The 17,500-nt window shown below is 43.8% G+C and overlaps 1 protein-coding gene across 2 annotated transcripts in view; it reads left to right on the top strand.

The window, feature by feature from the left end:
- Window positions 1-5,743: 5,743 nt before the first annotated feature.
- LOC310796620 (translation initiation factor eIF2B subunit gamma-like) overlaps window positions 5,744-17,500 on the top strand; it is a gene marked incomplete at its 3' end in the record, with an annotated part of 16,175 nt that continues 4,418 nt past the window's right edge. Inside the window, exons 1-3 of one of the 2 annotated variants that reach the window (XM_083658841.1) lie at window positions 5,744-6,001; window positions 6,777-6,932; window positions 10,457-10,614. In XM_083658841.1, the coding sequence (XP_083514967.1) occupies window positions 6,785-6,932; window positions 10,457-10,614 (306 nt within the window). In that variant the 5' untranslated portion in view covers window positions 5,744-6,001; window positions 6,777-6,784. Of the gene's footprint in view, window positions 6,002-6,774; window positions 6,933-10,456; window positions 10,615-17,500 lie in introns of those variants that run through there. The other variant, XM_083658840.1, reaches the window with a different exon arrangement.

Consider the following 17,500-nt stretch of genomic DNA (forward strand, 5'->3'; position numbering starts at 1 on the left):
AAAGTGCTTCAACGCGACGCAGGTGAACATATAAACATCGAACCAGCCAGGCTATTTCTCTCAGACACGGATCCCAACTTCTTCAAAGATTTCAGTTCAAAGACTGGTTAGCGAATGTGAAGGATACAACATACATGCCCTCTTAAGTCAAACGAGTGTGATTTATTGTGTGACAAGCAAACTTATTTCACCATCGGAGTTTTGCCGACCCCCAAAATAAGGAGGATTCCCCATCCAAATGCACACGTCACTCCCCACCCGCTCTGCAGTGCTGCCCCGCCCCCCAACATACAGGCAATTTCGCTGCTATATTCACACATGGGAGCGCTCAGGTGTGAAGGGAAATTCCGGGAAATGTCCGATATTGACTTACAGGTAATTTTCCAGTACGCATGTGTGAAAACGGCTTCTGTGTCTTTCTCACTGTGTGTCTCTGTGTCTGTGTGTGTGTGTGTGTGTGTGTGTGTGTGTGTGTGTGTGTGTGTGTGTGTGTGTGTGTGTGTTTGTGTGTGTGTGTGTGTGTGTGTGTGTGTGTCTCTCCCTCTCTCTCTGTGTCTCTCTCCATATCTCTCTCTCTCTGTGTCTCTCTCCTTATCTCTGGTTGGTTGGGCCAGATAGTCTGAGGCCTGTCCTGAGGTTGGGGGGTCAGTCTCCTCAGACTCCTCCCTATGCTCTCCTCTTGGCTTTGTAACAGTTGGTGATCTGTGTCTCTCTCTGTTTCTCTGTCTCTGTCTCTCTCTGTGTCTGTCTCTGTCTCTCTCTGTGTGTCTCTCTGTCTCTATGTCTCTGTCTCTCTCTGTGTCTCTGTCTCTGTCTCTCTGTCTCTTTCTGTCTCTCTGTCTCTCTGTCTCTCTCTGTCTCTGTCTCTCTCTCTGTGTGTCTCTCTGTCTCTATGTCTCGCTGCAGTGCTCTGCCTGTCCCTGTACCTGTCCCTCCACCACTCGCCAATAGATGAATGTCTTTATTTGACAAATTGGCCAGGCTTTGACGATATGCAAACTAGCAGGGATCTCTGGAGTCTCTCACCCTCATAGAGAACCGCAGGGAGGACGTATTTTACCCAGAAGTCCCCCTGCCGCTGGTTGCTATGGGGGAAATGGGATTTTTTTGGAACACTATTATGACTTTTGAAGCGTAAATGTGTTTTTCTTGAATGTGATTTTCAGAAAACCCTTCAGAAATAAAAGCCGGTCCTCATTTGTGAAGATGATCGTGCTGAACACAAACGTTGCTGTTTCATAAACTTTTATCACCACAGACCTTGTTTCATGCATTTCACCGAAATGCCCATAAAGAAATTCCATTGCCTTTTGCACCTATGAGCCGGAAGTGTTAGCGGCCATGTTTTCCAGACTCCTTCCTGTGGTACTTCCTGTGGTACTTCCTGTGGTACTTCCTGCGGTGCTCTCTCTATTCTCAGCTCCTCTTCTCTCCTCCACTCATTTCCCACAGAAAGGGAAAAGGCAAGTCTTGATACCGATGTTGCTTCTCTCTGTCTGCGTCTCTCGGGCACAAACTCACTCGCTCGCTCACATAACGGCGCTTCAAACCAGATATTAATAAACACACAATAGTGATGTAAAGCAGTGACGAAAAATGCAATGCATTATTATTATGTGCTGGCCAGTGTTGGGCTTAACTCATTACAAAAGTAACATATTACATGTAATGTATTACTTTTTGCAGTAACTCAGTAATATAACATTACTTATAGGATTTCAGTAATATTATACCAGTTACTTTGTCAAGTAAAAAATATACAATCATTTCCGAATCAAACTGTGTGTTTTTATGCAAATAACCACTATAGATGACAATAACAAAGGAAAAGAATAACATTTAGAATGTTCGGATTGTTTACACTGACTTCAAGGGGGTTGACATTATTTTTCGGGATGGTTCCGGGGCGGCGATGTCATTCTGCTGCTGCTGTTGTTTTGGTGAAAGTAATGCAAAAGTAGTGTAAATAAGTAACGAGTTACTCTACACAGAAAGTAATATTGTAAAGTAACGTATTGCTTTCAAATGAAAGTAACTAGTAATTTGTAGTATATTACATTTTGAAAGTAACTTGCCCACCACTGGCGCTGGCTTATGGCCTCTGTGAGAGACGCATTATCATCCACAATCATGCTTTTGTCTAGTTCACAGACACATTGCGTGCTGCTGCCATGATGGACGTTTGAGTTCTCAGTGACACCAGTCGACTGAACCGGGGGCCCCTCTTCCCCCAGTGAAGTGATGTGGAATGTGTCTCTCACACGGGCTCTCGGGGCAGCAGTCTTCTCTGTGAGTGTCAGTGGTTTGGCTTGACTTTTATTGTAGCCTCGCCTCTCTGCCAGATCCCCCGTTTTATGAAGAGAGAGGGATGCCACCTGCACACTGACAACACCTTGTAAACTGGGCGGGCGGAGAGGAGAAACAGAAACAACATCAAGGATCTTTTATGGTCTGAGTATATATATCATGTGGGCGCAGTGAAAACCCTCAGCTACACCAGCATAATATATAGCTGCTTTTCTGTCAGTCGTAAACATGAAGAGTTGATGCATTTTACCAAATCATGTTTGTATAATCCAGATCTCTGGGTTAAACCGTAGAAGGGAGACAGAAATGTACTAATATTTGAAACTTAAACGATTTCTTCTGGCCTGTTTTCTGTTTGGGAGCGTTACACTGTATGTTGCTAAACGACGAGGATTTTCATTGGCTCGTCGTTGAGGCTATTTCCCCATTGCTGTTCGCATTGGAAGTATTTCTTCTTTCTTCGTTTCACATTTCTCCACAATGCAAATTGTTTTTTGAAGCGTTTTGGTTCACATCAGGCTTCACATCGCATCGGATTGCAACACGTCACGTCACGTCACGTCACGTCACGTCACGTCACGTCACGTCACGTCACGTCACGTCACGTCACGTCACGTCACGTCACGTCACGTCACATCAGGCTTCACAACACCCAGATGATGAAGGAATACGTGAAAATGACACTCCCCAACCCCACAAAAACCTCCTTAGGTAAAATAGGCTACATGAAGGAACCTCGGGAAGGGCGTCCCATGGATCCCCCGTTTTGGCTGTGGACCAACGTTGCTATAGAGTACCGCAGGGGTGACGTATTTTTGTAGTCGGAACGCGGAAGTCCCGGACTTCCGGCTTCTTCACTGTTTCTGCCTATGGGATTTTTGAATGGGTTTTTGGCGCGATGCTTCAAATAAGGTCTGTGGGCAATGCAAGCTTATTCAAACGCGAACCTGTGTTCAGCGAGATAATCTTCACACATGAGGACCACTTTCATGAGTTTTGAAGCTTTTACGTGCCGTTAGAAGGGCGGCTAGCTAGCAAACGGCTAAATGGTTCGCGTTTGAATAAGCTTGCGTTAACCACAGACCTCATTTGAAGCATCGCGCCAAAAACCCATTCAAAAATCCCATAGGCAGAAACAGCGAAGAACCCGGAAGTGTTAGCATCCATGTTTTCTGGACTCATTCCTGCGGCTCTGTGTTGCCTCTCTGTGTGTAGCCTCCATCTGTATCTCTGTACTGTGCACCTCTTCCTCTGTCTGTCTCCCTTCCATCTCTCCCCTCTCCACGTCTTCCTTCTCACCTCCCTTTGTTCTCACCCCATTATTCAAGGATCACTTCTGTGCAAACTTGTCTCTCGCACCCTCCCTCTCTCTCTCTCCCTCTCTCTCTCTCTCTCTCTCTCTCTCTCTCTCTCTCTCTCTCTCTCTCTCTCTCTCTCTTCCTCTTCCAACACCTCGTTCCACGACTCGTCCTCCCCTTCTTATTTTATTTCAATGTCCTGGCAGTCAGGCAACAACGGACAGTCCAGCTTGTTTCTCTCGCCCTCTCCCTCCCTCCCCCCCCACCCCAGCTCTCCCCCTCCCCCTCTCTCCCTCCCTTCTCTCTCTCTCTCTCTCTCTCTCTGCTCTGTTATTGCAGAGTTCCAGCGAGCAGCAGCGACCAGTCAAGCTCATCTCCTGGCCAGAGCAAACAAAACCCAAGCCACATTCCCCGAGTTCAATTTGCTGTTACCTCTCAGCTCTGTGAATTGGGACTTTTCAAGCTTAAAGTCTGGAGGAGAAGCTGGGTGGCTTCTGGCTGCTAATCTGCTTCTTGCACTGTGTGTCTGTGTGTGTGTGTGTGTGTGTGTGTGTGTGTGTGTGTGTGTGTGTGTGTGTGTGTGTGTGTGTGTGTGTGTGTGTGTGTGTGTGTGTGAGAGAGAGAGAGAGGGAATCCTAAGAATTGATTCAACTCATGTGAAAAAAAGAAAGAAAAAATCGGCCTGTTTTCAGAAAGCACTTCATTATTCATCTCATAGTATTCACAGTATTTATGCAGTTGGATGGACGGAGCAAAAGTTCCAAAGCTCAACTGAAGTCAATTAGGGAGGGGAAATGTCTCCGCCTTTGAAATGTTATATGGCATTCATAACATACAAAATAAAAATTGTCACATTTGCAGGACTCTGTCAGGTTCAAAAAGTGAAGTAGAAATAAATATCTTTTTAATGTGTTACAGGGAGGTTCTCAGGTCAAAGTCACAAGCATACTAATGATTTATTCTCTTCAGTGATGTAATGGTAAATACAATACATGGGTAACCTATAACCCCCAGTCAATGATCATTATAAGGCAAACAATCAGTTTAACAAAAATATTGTTTTAAATGATTAGCGTAACTGTGTCCTGCAACGGACACCTGGACGCCTGTTTCGTCACGTCCGGGTCAGAGGTCTCTCGACGTGGTTTCCGGTACTTTAGCAGGCATTTCAGATGCTGGATCGCCGCTTTGTGAAAGTGGAACTAATTTATACATCTATATGTGTCAATATGTGGAATTTCATATGAATATGTGCATGGTAACATGTCAAATTACTTTAGGAAAGTGACTTTGATGACAGAAAGCCATAAGACGTGCTTGGGCGACGAGAGTTACTGATCTTTAAAGTTGCTAGCTTGCTAGCTAGCTAACGCTAGCTTTGTCTAAAACACAACAAGGCCAGCTAGGTGGCAATAATGCAGCAAAATGGGACTCAGCGACCACTACAAGCCACTCGCTTTGTTGACTGTTACTGGCTTGCTAACCACTGGCTTGCTAACCAGCAGAGCCGCAGAGTGAGCTGTCCGTAACAGGACAAGAGCAGCTTTCAGTTAAGACGCCAGCGGTAGCGTCCGTTCCCCGACTCTGGTAAATCAAAGACACAACTAAAAGAAATTATTTCAACGGTATGTTGCTAGAAAGAAGTTCGACTTAACGTTTTCGCCGTTAAACTACACGGAAACATGACACGATCATTGTAGCAGTGTTTGAAGCACAATTTTAACAGGAGTTTTGTACAAATATTGTCCGTTGCAGGACTCGCTTCCGTTAAGTTATGGCTTTCTCCTTTTTAAAATACTATAATAATAATAATAATAATAATATGATTATGATAATAATGATAATACTAATATGCCCAATAATAATAATGATAATAAAATACAGTTTTTACAACAACAACAACAACAACAACAACAACAACAACAACAACAACAACAACAACAACAACAACAACCAAAAATATTTTTCCACTGCATCCCTTATTATTCTATTCAATTCTATTCAATTCTATTCTATTCTATTCTATTCTATTCTATTCTATTCTATTCTATTCTATTGTATAGGAACCATCGTACAGAGGAAGCAGTTTCCCACACGGACGTGTTTCACTGAGTGCACCCAGCTGTCATCATTCGATGCTAACTTAGCTTCTCCTACGAAGCCTCTGTCAGACGCTTTAGAAAGTCATTGAATAACTACCTCTGCGGTACATAATAGGAGTCGCTATTTGCTTTTCATATTGAGCGTCGTGCTGTTTCTAAAGCCCTCCCGGAGCAGCGGCACAGTTTGCTGCCCTGTCATATTCGTTAGCTGAGTGCTAACAACACAACAGTGAGCCGCTGCATGCGTCTCGTGGAGCAGTGTTTTCCACTGACAAGCGAGCAGCAGGGTGACAGGTGAGCGGAGATTACTTTGTAACGGTGCAGCATCATTTTACAGGCTTGTTAATGTCATATTTCGGTTGGGACTGTCTTTGTCTTGACGTTAGCTGTGTCAGACAGGTAAGTCAGGCTGCCTAGTTGTTGTGTGGTTCTGTTATTTAACGCTAGAAAGAAGATATTACGGTTACGGTAAATAATAACGTTACTCATGACGTGCTGTGGCACATTTCCTTATACTTATGTGGTGCTTATCTAGATATTAAACAATAAGTTCCCTTTTGGTCACACTGTTCACAGTGTGTTACCCCAATCTGTTAGCCTGAAATGTGGGTAATTATACACAATTGCACATTTTGTGTTTGTGTACACTTGTGTGCACATGTACCCTCGCACTGGCGTGTGAATCAGGTGACATGGTAGCAAGCTGCGTATACATTCTGTTTCCCTGTTAGTATAGAATTATTCGCATGTGTGATGATGGGAGAGATGGTGTTAACTCTCTCCCCCCCTCTCTCTGTCCCTCCCTCTATCCCCCCCTCTCGCTCTCTCTCTGTCTCTGTCTCTCTCCCGCTCCCTCTCTCTCTCTCTCTCTCTCTCTGTCTCTCCCCCTCTCTCTCTCTCTGTCTCTCCCCCTCTCCCTCTCGCTCTCCCTCTCCCTCTCTCTGTCTCTCCCCCTCTCCCTCTCTCTCTCTCTCTCTCTCTCTCTCTCTCTCTCTCTCTGTCTCTCCCCCCCTCTCTCTTTCTCTCTCTCTCTGTCTCTCCCCCTCTCTCTCTCTCTCTCTGTCCCCAGCAGACATCATGGAGCTCCAGGCGGTGTTGATGGCGGCGGGCGGGGGGTCTCGTATGACGGATCTGACCTACAACACCCCCAAAGCCATGCTGCCTGTAGGCAACAAGCCCCTCATGTGGTACCCCCTCAACCTATTGGAGAGGGTGGGCTTCGAAGGTGACTGCTGTGTTTGTATTATACTATTACTACTACTAGCACGGTGGCCCAGTGGTTAGCACTGTTGCCTCACAGCAAGAAGGTCGCGGATTCGAACCCCGCTCCGTCCCAGGTCCTTTCTATGTGGAGTTTGCATGTTCCCCCCCGTGTCCGTGTGGGTTTCCTCCGGGTGCTCTGACCAAGGCACTGGCAATCGCTGCACTGCAGCTGCCACCTGCTCCTGGTTCTGGGAAGGTTCCTAGTAGAGGATGCGTCAAATGCAGGGGAATTTCCCCATGGAGATAATAAAGTATAACTTACTTACTTCTACTATTACTACTGCTACTGTAATGTCTTCAGTATCTCCAAGGATGCTATCTCAAAAAACTAAACTAAAAAGGAAACTAGTTCAGTGAAAGCATAAGAGCCATAACTATACACAGTCTGTTGTAGAATTAAATTTGTATCTTAAATTTTCTCCATCACAGTCATAGTTAAAATATGGCTCTCCTTTGCTTTTCTCCCTCTCAGTCTTTTTCTCTTTCTGAGATTGTCAGTTACGTATCATGTAATGCAGTGGTACTCAACCTGGCCTTAAGCCGCCTACAGACTCAGATTTTACCAATCTTATAAGTTTATTGCAGGACACACTGTGCGACGTAGGATCTAATCAATTACGACGCAATACCGTCAATCTCCGTCAATACCTGTCAATCAGCAGTCAGTGATGTCATAAATTCACTCACACAAGGCTATAGTTCAGTGATGATGTCACTGATGACATCATCGGTGATGTCATAAAACATTTTTTTTTAAGGCTGTCCTGGTCGAGGTGTATTTTGTAGGCTACATGCTTTGCAGTATAGTTTTCTGTCTCGTTCAAAGATGCCGGGGTATTTCACCTCCCATGACTTGACTAATTTCCTCGTCCTTTGTTTCTGTGCGGGCGGGTCTTGTTCTTTGTCGCTTGAATTATCTTGCAGCTGGATTTGTGATGTTGATGCTGACGCAGGGTTAGGTTATTAGTCGGGGGTTTGACCCAGCCAGACTTCATCTGCTTTGACATCTTCACGGTGCGTTCTGCAGCCGGTGCGATTGTGTGCGTGCAGCCACCAGTACTCGTCAAACACACCGCACGTGCAGCATGCATCACGTAGGTTCCGACTGGGAATTAGTAACATCGTTCCGAAAGGTAACGGCAATAAAATGTTACATGTAAGTCACTCACAAGTATAAAAAAATATTTATTTGGTGTATATTTTGCTGGTTGCTGCTGTACATATTTTTTTTACCTGTTAAAACGTGGTTGCCACTGTCGCCACCAAAGGCCAAGAAATGGTTGACATTTTTTTTTTACTTTGGTTGCCCGGGGCAACTGGGCATCCGTTAATGTTGAGCCCTGGTCTCTCCGTCAATACCTGTCAATCAGCAGTCAATACAAGAATCAAACGTCAGCAGCGCACCGCAGCAATGAAAGCAATGAGATGTCAATAATGCACTGACAACTCTTAGCAAGAATGGAGCCTTTGCAAAGTGTAATTTATGTGTCTGGAAAAACATCCAAGGAGTGGGAGGAGACTGTGAACCCGCTCATGGCTATAGGGAACAGAGGCCAACACGGGATGCCAATTTTGCCAGAGAGCTTGAAGTAACGTCGACTATTTATTAGCCTCCTGTACTAGCATTAGCGTCTATATTGAGTCACTTTGCAAGGTGTCAGGGGTGTTGAGTAACCTTGTTGCGAGGCAACTGGATTTGAGATGATGATATCACGATGAGGCAGCGGCGGGGGCGGGCTTTAGCTGTGATGCCAGCGAGAAGCGAGCCTGTGATAGACGTGACAGACAGATGGTTCATCCAATCACCGGCCAGGTATTTTCTGAAAGTGTCTGGTTTCCCGAGTGACTCGTTCCCACATGGTTATGTGGAAACAAACCCTCTGGCAGCCTCGGGTTAGGTGTTGAGAGTTACTCATTACAACAGTAGTAGTCTTGCTTGTTCAACTTGTGAGGAAGCCAGAATAGCAGTGTGTCCTGGTATTCTTGACCCTGGACTGGAGCATAGGCACACATTACATGTGTTTATATAGCCAACTTTGAGAACATGGAACCAAACGAAGGTGTGTGTGAACGTGCAAACTAGCTAGCGAGCAACCAGGGAAAAGCAAACCAATAGTACAGTAGCTGCATGGATGTTGTCTAAGTTACTGCCATGGATATTTTCCAGAATCTAATGTTACAGTTGATGTTTCTCTCACATGCCTCCTGTACAGGATTGGCACAGATATATTTTCCAGTTTCATTCGTAGGCCTACTCTGTGAATGGATGTGATTTGAGTTTACAACTGTCCAATTCTCTCCTCAACCCCCCCCACACCCCCCAATAATAGTAGTTTCACCAGCTTGTCAGCACATCGTCAACCATTGTTGGGTGTGCATTTCCGAGCTAGATTTACAATCCAGTTTTACCTCTTGTGGCGCAACATGCAGTCAGTCCAGAACCCGTGTGCTTGTAAAGGGATTTGATGCAATGTGCCCCTATGCCTGCCAGTAAACAGGCCTGTTCATTATGAGAGCCTGTAGGTCCTCCTCGCTAGCCTAAAGAAACGCTACCTTTCTATAGCTTAGCATCCTGTGTGGCCAAAGTGCTTTACTGTGTGTGCAGCCAACTAGCCAAAGCGCTCTCATTAGCTTTTACTAGGCTGACACAGCTATAGTGAGGCTGACACAGCTCTAGTGAGCTAAATGCTAAATGCCCGGGAGAAGACGTTTTATGCAGGCGAGGGCAATTAGAGCAGACGGACTCTGCAATCTTGATTCCTAAAGTGGTCTGGCCATTCTGGGAGGGAATGTTAGCGCCAACTTTAGAAAAAGGTTGAGCAGTCTCTTCTGAGCTCCGTTTAAGCTGCAGGATGTATATACCGTAGTAACAAAAAAACAAACAAAAAAACATGATCTAACCAGTGTGTCCATCAAAGTTACAACACAGTCATGGTCATTTTTGTAATATTACTCATTGTTATTATACCTCGCTTTGGCTTCACAATTTAAAGTGCAGATCTGTCTCCCTGCTCTTGGTCATCTTTGCTGTGATAAATGTGTACGTCTGTTTTTTTCAACCCGATGTGAAGTTGGAGGAAAAGAGGTAGGCGGCACTACTTTCCAAACATGGCCGCCGACCTCTTTTCCTTCCAAAAAGACAGATTATGTGCATTTTTGGATTTAATATTTCACCGTGTGGTGAGTACCCGAAGCACAACATGTATTTTGGCGCCGTGAGATGTGTGTTTTGGCATATTTTTTACAGCTGTACCATTAGCCTCCATTCTATGGTGATATTATCTGACTTCACGACTGTAGCTGACTGTAAACAGTGTCGGTAAAGCATGGTGTATCTCGGTTATGTGTGTGTGTGTGGGAAATGAGCTAAACTCCCGAAAAAGTGGAGTATCCCTTTAAGACTAAATGAAACAAATAGCCGACAAAATGAACACTAGTGTATTATGCTATTATGCTGTCTCATATGTGTTGTCCTGGTGTTCTCAGAGGTGATTGTAATCACCACTAAGGAGGTGCAGAAGATGATGAGCACAGACCCTAAGATGAAGCTGGAGGTGAAGATGAAGCTGGACGTGGTGTGTATCCAGGAGGATGCAGACATGGGCACGGCGGACGCTCTGCGGCACATCCAGCAGAAGATCAAGGTACCTTTCTCTTTGTGTGTGCCACCATGTCAAGCACACTGCACAATATGGTGACAGTTCAGACATACCACACCTGTTTTCTCACCTAACCTTGTTCAGGAAAAGAAAAGGTTTGCTCCTTTTAGTTCAGTCTCTCCCAAAGAAAGTGTCATTTTGAGAGGAGATATGATGAGATGAGATGAGATGAGATATACTTGATTGTCCCCGGAGGGACATTTGTCTTGGGCATGAAAGTGCACACAGCACATAGCACATAGCAACGTCAAAGAACAGAGACAGACAGGGACATTAACATTGCACAACTCCACAGTAGAGAGAACCTGATTCGGCATGAATAACCTTGATGGAGGGTTCCTGGGTAGCCAAGCTCTGTCCTCTCGGGGTGGGGGGCAGATAGCGTAAGAAGCTAAGCTCGCTGACTTAGCTAGCGCCGCTAACCCACAAGCGAAGTATTGTCCCGAGTGACCGTGTTCTTCCCAGATAGTGCAAATTGGCAAAGTTAACGTTTATGTTTACGAAACTGACGAGTTATATTCATACAAGAAAGTTGATTTAATAATAAATCAATAAAAGACTTAACTCATATTTAATCTGATTACCGTAAATTCCGGACTATAAGGCGCACCGGTGTATAAGCCGCACCTTCAAAGTTGACTATTTTTTTCTTATATAAGCCGCACCGGACTATAAGCCGCGGGTGTTTTAATGGTATTTTTTTTTTTTTTTTTTTTTTTTTTGTGTTTTAATGTTTAATTACCATATGTAATGCTCCCATGTATTAACATTTCAACAAAACAACATAACACAACACCACCTGTGTTGTTATTTACAGTGCACACAGTGTCATACAGTGTCATACAGTGTCATACAGTGTGGTGAAAAGAGGGCAAGAGAGGAAATTAAAACAGAAGTGGATTTATAGTTAGAAAGAGTGCTAAAAAAGAGAGATTTTTTTTTTTTTTTTTTTTTGAAAAAATCCATAGATAAGCCGCACCGTTATATAAGCCGCAGGGGCCAAAAAAGGCCAAAAAACGGGAAAAAAGGTGCGGCTTATAGTCCGGAATTTACGGTAATCACTTTATTCAAATTGAGGAGTTTGTTCGATTTGATTTTTTATGATTTTTATGACATTTGAAGCTTTGTTTGAAAACCGCAATAGAAGCTTGGAATGTTTTTTTTCTTTTAAATATAAATAATGCATTCATTACAGCCCTAACTTTGACATGTTGTATAGTTTCAGATCAAGCTTAGCATTTCAGTCAGTCACATTATGCTATGCTATGTATTTACTGTGGTTTTGAGATCAGTATATTTAAAGTGCAAAGCAAAACAAGAAAAATATCCAGGGCCTGCTGGTTGTATTCATTCAGTCAAAACAGTCAAATCCTAATTTATTTTCCCATCGACAAATCCTAATGAATGTTTTTTCTGGATATTGAAATTACATTTATGAATTAGAAAGAAAGAAATAAAATAGAAACTAAGAACTTAGAAACTAAGGAAGTAGAACTGACAGTTATTCTAGTTAGTAACTGGCATGTAAGTAGTAGCACACCGTTTGAAGTATGGCAGTGGATTTTGAACAACCTCTTTATTGCCAGTTTATGGAAACAACAACAGTGATTTATCTTGGAAAATAGAGATTAGAGAATAGAGACAAAAATTCAGTCCATTTACATGTGTAGCCCAAACCCAAACTTTAGTAACAAAACGGGACAGTTTATACAGTTCCACCCCTATAGGAAAACACATTACAGGGAGATGGAGGAGTGTAAGAAAGAGAGATGGCGAAGGCAACCCAAGTGGCTCATTTCAGATTTTTCAAATACACGCAGACACACACACACAGACAGACACTGACATTTACACATGCAGACAAGCCATCCTGGACCCCCTCCTGTATCCTGCCTCCTGATCCCTCCGTCCCATGCTCTCTAAACACATGAGGTGATGGTGAAGGTCCTGATAGTCCTGTGCTGCCAGTTGAACCAGGGCAGCATCTCAAGCCACATCTGTGCAGCACTTGTGTTTGGCTCTGTTAGAGAGTAGTACAGGATGATGCCATCATGGTGGGTATGGTAACCACTGTTGTATGTGACATGGTTCTGCTTGGCCTCCCGTTACTAAACACAAGCTTGTATAGAGTTTCATACAGTTCAGAAGTGTGGAGATGAATTTCTACAGCTGGAACCTCATGAGAATTGCTCTGGTCTATTAGTACTGCTTCTTTATCAGTGACTACCATAGGCTTGGCTTAGTATTCTGCTCTATAGTAGTAGGGTTGTCAAAAGTATCGAAAAGTATCAATACTGAAAATTGGAATGGGATACAATACTCATTTGTAACAGGTATCGATAGGTTTTAATACAAACAATTTGAAATGGATACAATACTCATTTGCAACACTTTTGATACATCAGTGCTTTCTTTTAATGAAAAATCTGTGATTTTCCCTCCCTATCATTGGTGCGTAATCGTATCTGTTGCTTCAACAAGCTAAACCTGTTCTGATAGGCTGATGGCTAGAGCAGGGCTAATCTGCTGTCTAAATTCAAAGTTCTATCAGGTCTAGATTATGGAGAAGTGTGCGTCTGTCCGTCCATCTGTCTAACTTTATTTTTATGCCTCTTGATGTGTCGTCATCCCCCCTTCCCTTGTTATTGAAAATGGTATCGAGTATGGATATTTTCCTGGGTATCACGGTATCAAAGTAGAAATGATATCGTGACGTCTCTACTACATACTGTGTCTATTTGAACACACGAGCGTACCAAGTCGTCATGTTCTGTGTGTTCTGCTTTTCTTCTCTAAATGAATTCTTGAAAGTCTTAAAAAGCCACATTTGTTGTGACAAGTGAGTTTTGTGTTTTTCTGGCACTGAAATGCTGCTCTGTACACACACACGCACACGCACACACACACACACACAGAGGAGGACTAGCTCCAGCACGCTCCCATTGAGAATAGTTTGGTTCCTAATCCTTTGAGCAGCAGGCTAGATTAGAGGCATCGAGTTACACACACACATGCACACACACACACACACACACACACACACACACACACACACACACACACACACACACACACACACACACACACACACACACACACACACACACACACACACACACACACACACACACACGTGATGAGTGAAGAACCCTAACCATGGCCTGCCAAATCCCCGCACAAAAATCACTCAAACTGTCATACTGATGCATGAGTACAGTATAGACACATGCACACACGCACACAGACACACACACACGCACACAGACACACACACACACACACTCACTCACTCACTCACTCACTCACTCACTCACTCACTCATCTCTTGACACAAACACCCTCCCACCAGGGGATTTGGTGCAGCCTATCAAAGAAAAGCCGTGCAGGAATCGGTGTACATTGGGGGGGAGCAGAGTGGGTCGCTCCACTCCCGTCCTGAAAAGGAAGCTTACCGACGGCATATTTTGTTTTGTTCAGTCATCAAACAGCGACGTGGCACAAAGACACATGGATGTGTCTGATTATGACTCTGGTATTTTACAATAAGCCCGACTAGTGAAAGGAGGACTTTACATGCACTTCTTGCTTTGTGCGCCTGAAGCCTCTCTGACATCTTTATGATCATTTGGGCTTCATCCCCTGGCAGAGTATGAGTGTTTGCAGACTCAAAGAACTTGAAATGTTCTCCCTGGGTCTATATGATGTTAGCCAGCCTGTAAGCCTCAGGACAAAAGCTGAGGAGAGACAAGTGAAAGACCGATGGATGGAACTGTTTTCTTTATTTTTTCATGTTTACAATTCACCGTTCACATTTTCTACCCCACCACGCACACTCTGGAATCGAGAATCGTTGGAATCGAGAATCGATTATGGAATCGGATCGTGACCCCAGGAATCGGAATCGGATCGAATCGTAGCTTAGCCGGATCGGAGCACCCATAATTTCTATAATGGTTCTGGTTCTGGAACGGTCTCTCTAGTTCTTTTGATGGCCCTTCCTTGTTGGTCCTTGCTTCACGTTGTGTGGTGCTTTGGGCCTAGTCCATGGACCGTACAGTATTATGTTCTGCTGGCCTGTAGCCGGTAGAACATAGAGAATGTTCCATGGTTCTGCAGTCTGCTTAAGGGGTTGCCAGCATCATTGGCAACCATTTGAACATAAAAAGTAGGGACAGCAAACAGCTAAATGTGCTAAACCCCAAAGTAAACATTTTTAACAGAGCTATTTTACAGTAGTGTGGGTGACATTTAAATATTGCTGTTACCCCAATACGCTGTTCGTCTTTAAACTCACCTGCGTACTCATCTAATGATGTGAACATTGTTTATTTGACACATTGTATATTTTGTCGTTGGATATGGCCAAATTTTGGCCAAAGGTTCCGTACCCTGCTGTGACCACGAACAGGAAGAAGTGCGTGAAGAGAATGAATGAATGAATGAATGAATGAGAGGAAATCTGAAATCTTCATTATTAAGCTGACGTTACTTACTCATCATATATGGTGAAATCAAACCTTATTTTCAGTTTCGGCAACCAAAAACTTGCGCTAACTTTTAAAAGTTAATGTTGAGCCCTGTGAACTAAGATTTAATTTTAAATGAGCTGATCATTTGACTCTAGACGAGTTGTTGAAGTTGTTTCCTTCATGTTTAGCTGATGATGACGAGCTTATTTTGCGACTGATTAAATCAATTTTGTGTTATCAACAAAAAGAACAACAACAACAAAAACAGGAAGCGGCTGGGCCATTCATATTTCCATTGGGTTTCCAAGGCCCTGGGACATAAGCTAGGCTGGATCAAATACTACAGAGTTCAGTCTAAAATTAGGGATGCACGATAATTATCGGACCGATAAATTATCGGCCAATATGGCCATTGTGCGTTATTATTTATTATTCCGATAATGGCCTTTTTCCGATAAATTATCCGATAATAATCCTGTTTATTTTTTGCCTCGGAAGCGGAGATTTTTGTTGTCGCACATTCGTGACATCACAGCTGCGACGCAAACATGGCTGCTGCCAGTGTGTAGTGTGTTGCTGTTTTTCAGTTTCACAATGATCAGAAAGCTACTGTAATTTGCAATCCATGTCCCACACAGGTTCCCAGGGGAGGGGAAACCTCTAAGCTGGCATTACGTTAAACCAAAGCTGGCGATGATGCAGCGGATATGTTTGTTGTCTTTGTTAGCGAGTGTTAACGTTAGCATTAGCTCAGTCGTAGCGGGCCTACCCTGCAGGCTCGTCCGCTTGGCAAACTGTGACATTTACAGTCTGTGGCTTGTAATCAAACAGCCCCACAAAATGACTTAATACACAGAGCTTGCGTAAACTTATAGAAACTAATGGAATCCCCTTTACCCGAAATGAAACATCCAGGGATTGTGTATTTAACTCCAAAAAAACACTCGCTAACGTTAAGCTAACCGCGCTAGTTAGCGTTAGCTGCGGGACAGATCCAATAATGAAAACAAAGGAGCAGTCGCGCACATTAGGCTACATAAAAAGCATCAGTCAGTCAACATTACATAGTGCCTTTTATTTAATCTGGTGGCAGCATTCTTCAGTAAAAAGTGAAATGACACAGATGGTTTTATTGGTTTATAGTGCCTGCCCATGGACTGTATATATGCCTGCCCCATTCATTGGGCCCAGGCTACAATTCACTGAGAACTGGAACCAATGCAAAATTTGAACAGATCAGTATGACAATAAGAGTCTAAACTACTATGCCTTTTGTCATTGTGTTTTATCTGCAGACTAAGCAGCTTGGCTTTCCGTTCTATAAAAGCCTTTATTTTTGTATTGACTATAATTGAGTGATACACTTTATTAAACAATCATATTATATCAGAAGTTTTCTTTGTTTTGCGTTCACAGTGATGTTAGTTAGATTTGGTTAGGTCAGAGCTATGCTCACTACATCCATACATCTACCCTAACCCTTTTTTAACCCCAGGTGTGCATAAAATACAGGTTAAAAACAAACAAAAAAAATTATATCTATTTTTATTATAATAATTATCGGTTATATCGTATCGGTTATCGGCCAAGACGAATATATTTATCGGTTATCGTATCGGCTCTAAAAATCCATATCGTGCATCCCTATCTAAAATGTGTGTGTGTGTGTGCGTGTGCGTGTGTGTGTGTGTGCGTGTGTGTGTGTGTGCGTGCGTGTGTGCGTGTGTGTGTGTGTGTGTGTGTGTGTGTGTGCGTGGCGTGCATGTGTGTGTGTATGTGTGTGTGTGTGTATGTGTGTGGTCCTGACCTGTCCAGCAGAGATCATGTCTGTTGAAAGGTCAAAGTGTTTCTGTCTCTCCAGCTGACTCCACTCTGCTGTCGCCTGAGAAGTGCACTTGTTTGTGTGTGGGATTGTGTGTGCAGGCGTGTTGTTTGCCTGTGTGTGTGTGTGTGTGTGTCTGTGTGTGTGTGTATGTGCTCAGTATGTGTCCTATCTCCGAACGTGTGTGTGTGTGTGTGTGTGTGTGATGGAGAGAGGCGTAGAGAAAGAGTTGAAAGGTTCTCGGTGTCAGGTGATCTCCTGCAGACAACTCCAGCCTCGCTGTGGCAGCTTCCTGTCGCCGTGTCCAGACCACCAGGTTATGTCGGGAGTTACCTCTAGGTCAACCACTCGACCCTTGACCCCGCAGACAACCCCCTAGAACACACACACACACACACACACACACACACACACACAGCTCCACCCCCATCCTCAGCCACCTACCTCAACACTGATCGTTAAGGATTTATTAATTGGAGTATTGTTGTAGCCATTTTTCCAGTCTAACAGAATATTTTGTTGTGGCTACCAATTTGCCTATTAGCCTAGAAGCCTTAACTTACCTGTGTAATCACATCAA

Source organism: Poromitra crassiceps (genome assembly GCF_964638095.1).
Source record: "Poromitra crassiceps genome assembly, chromosome: 23".
NCBI classification, from domain to species: Eukaryota; Metazoa; Chordata; class Actinopteri; order Beryciformes; family Melamphaidae; genus Poromitra; species Poromitra crassiceps.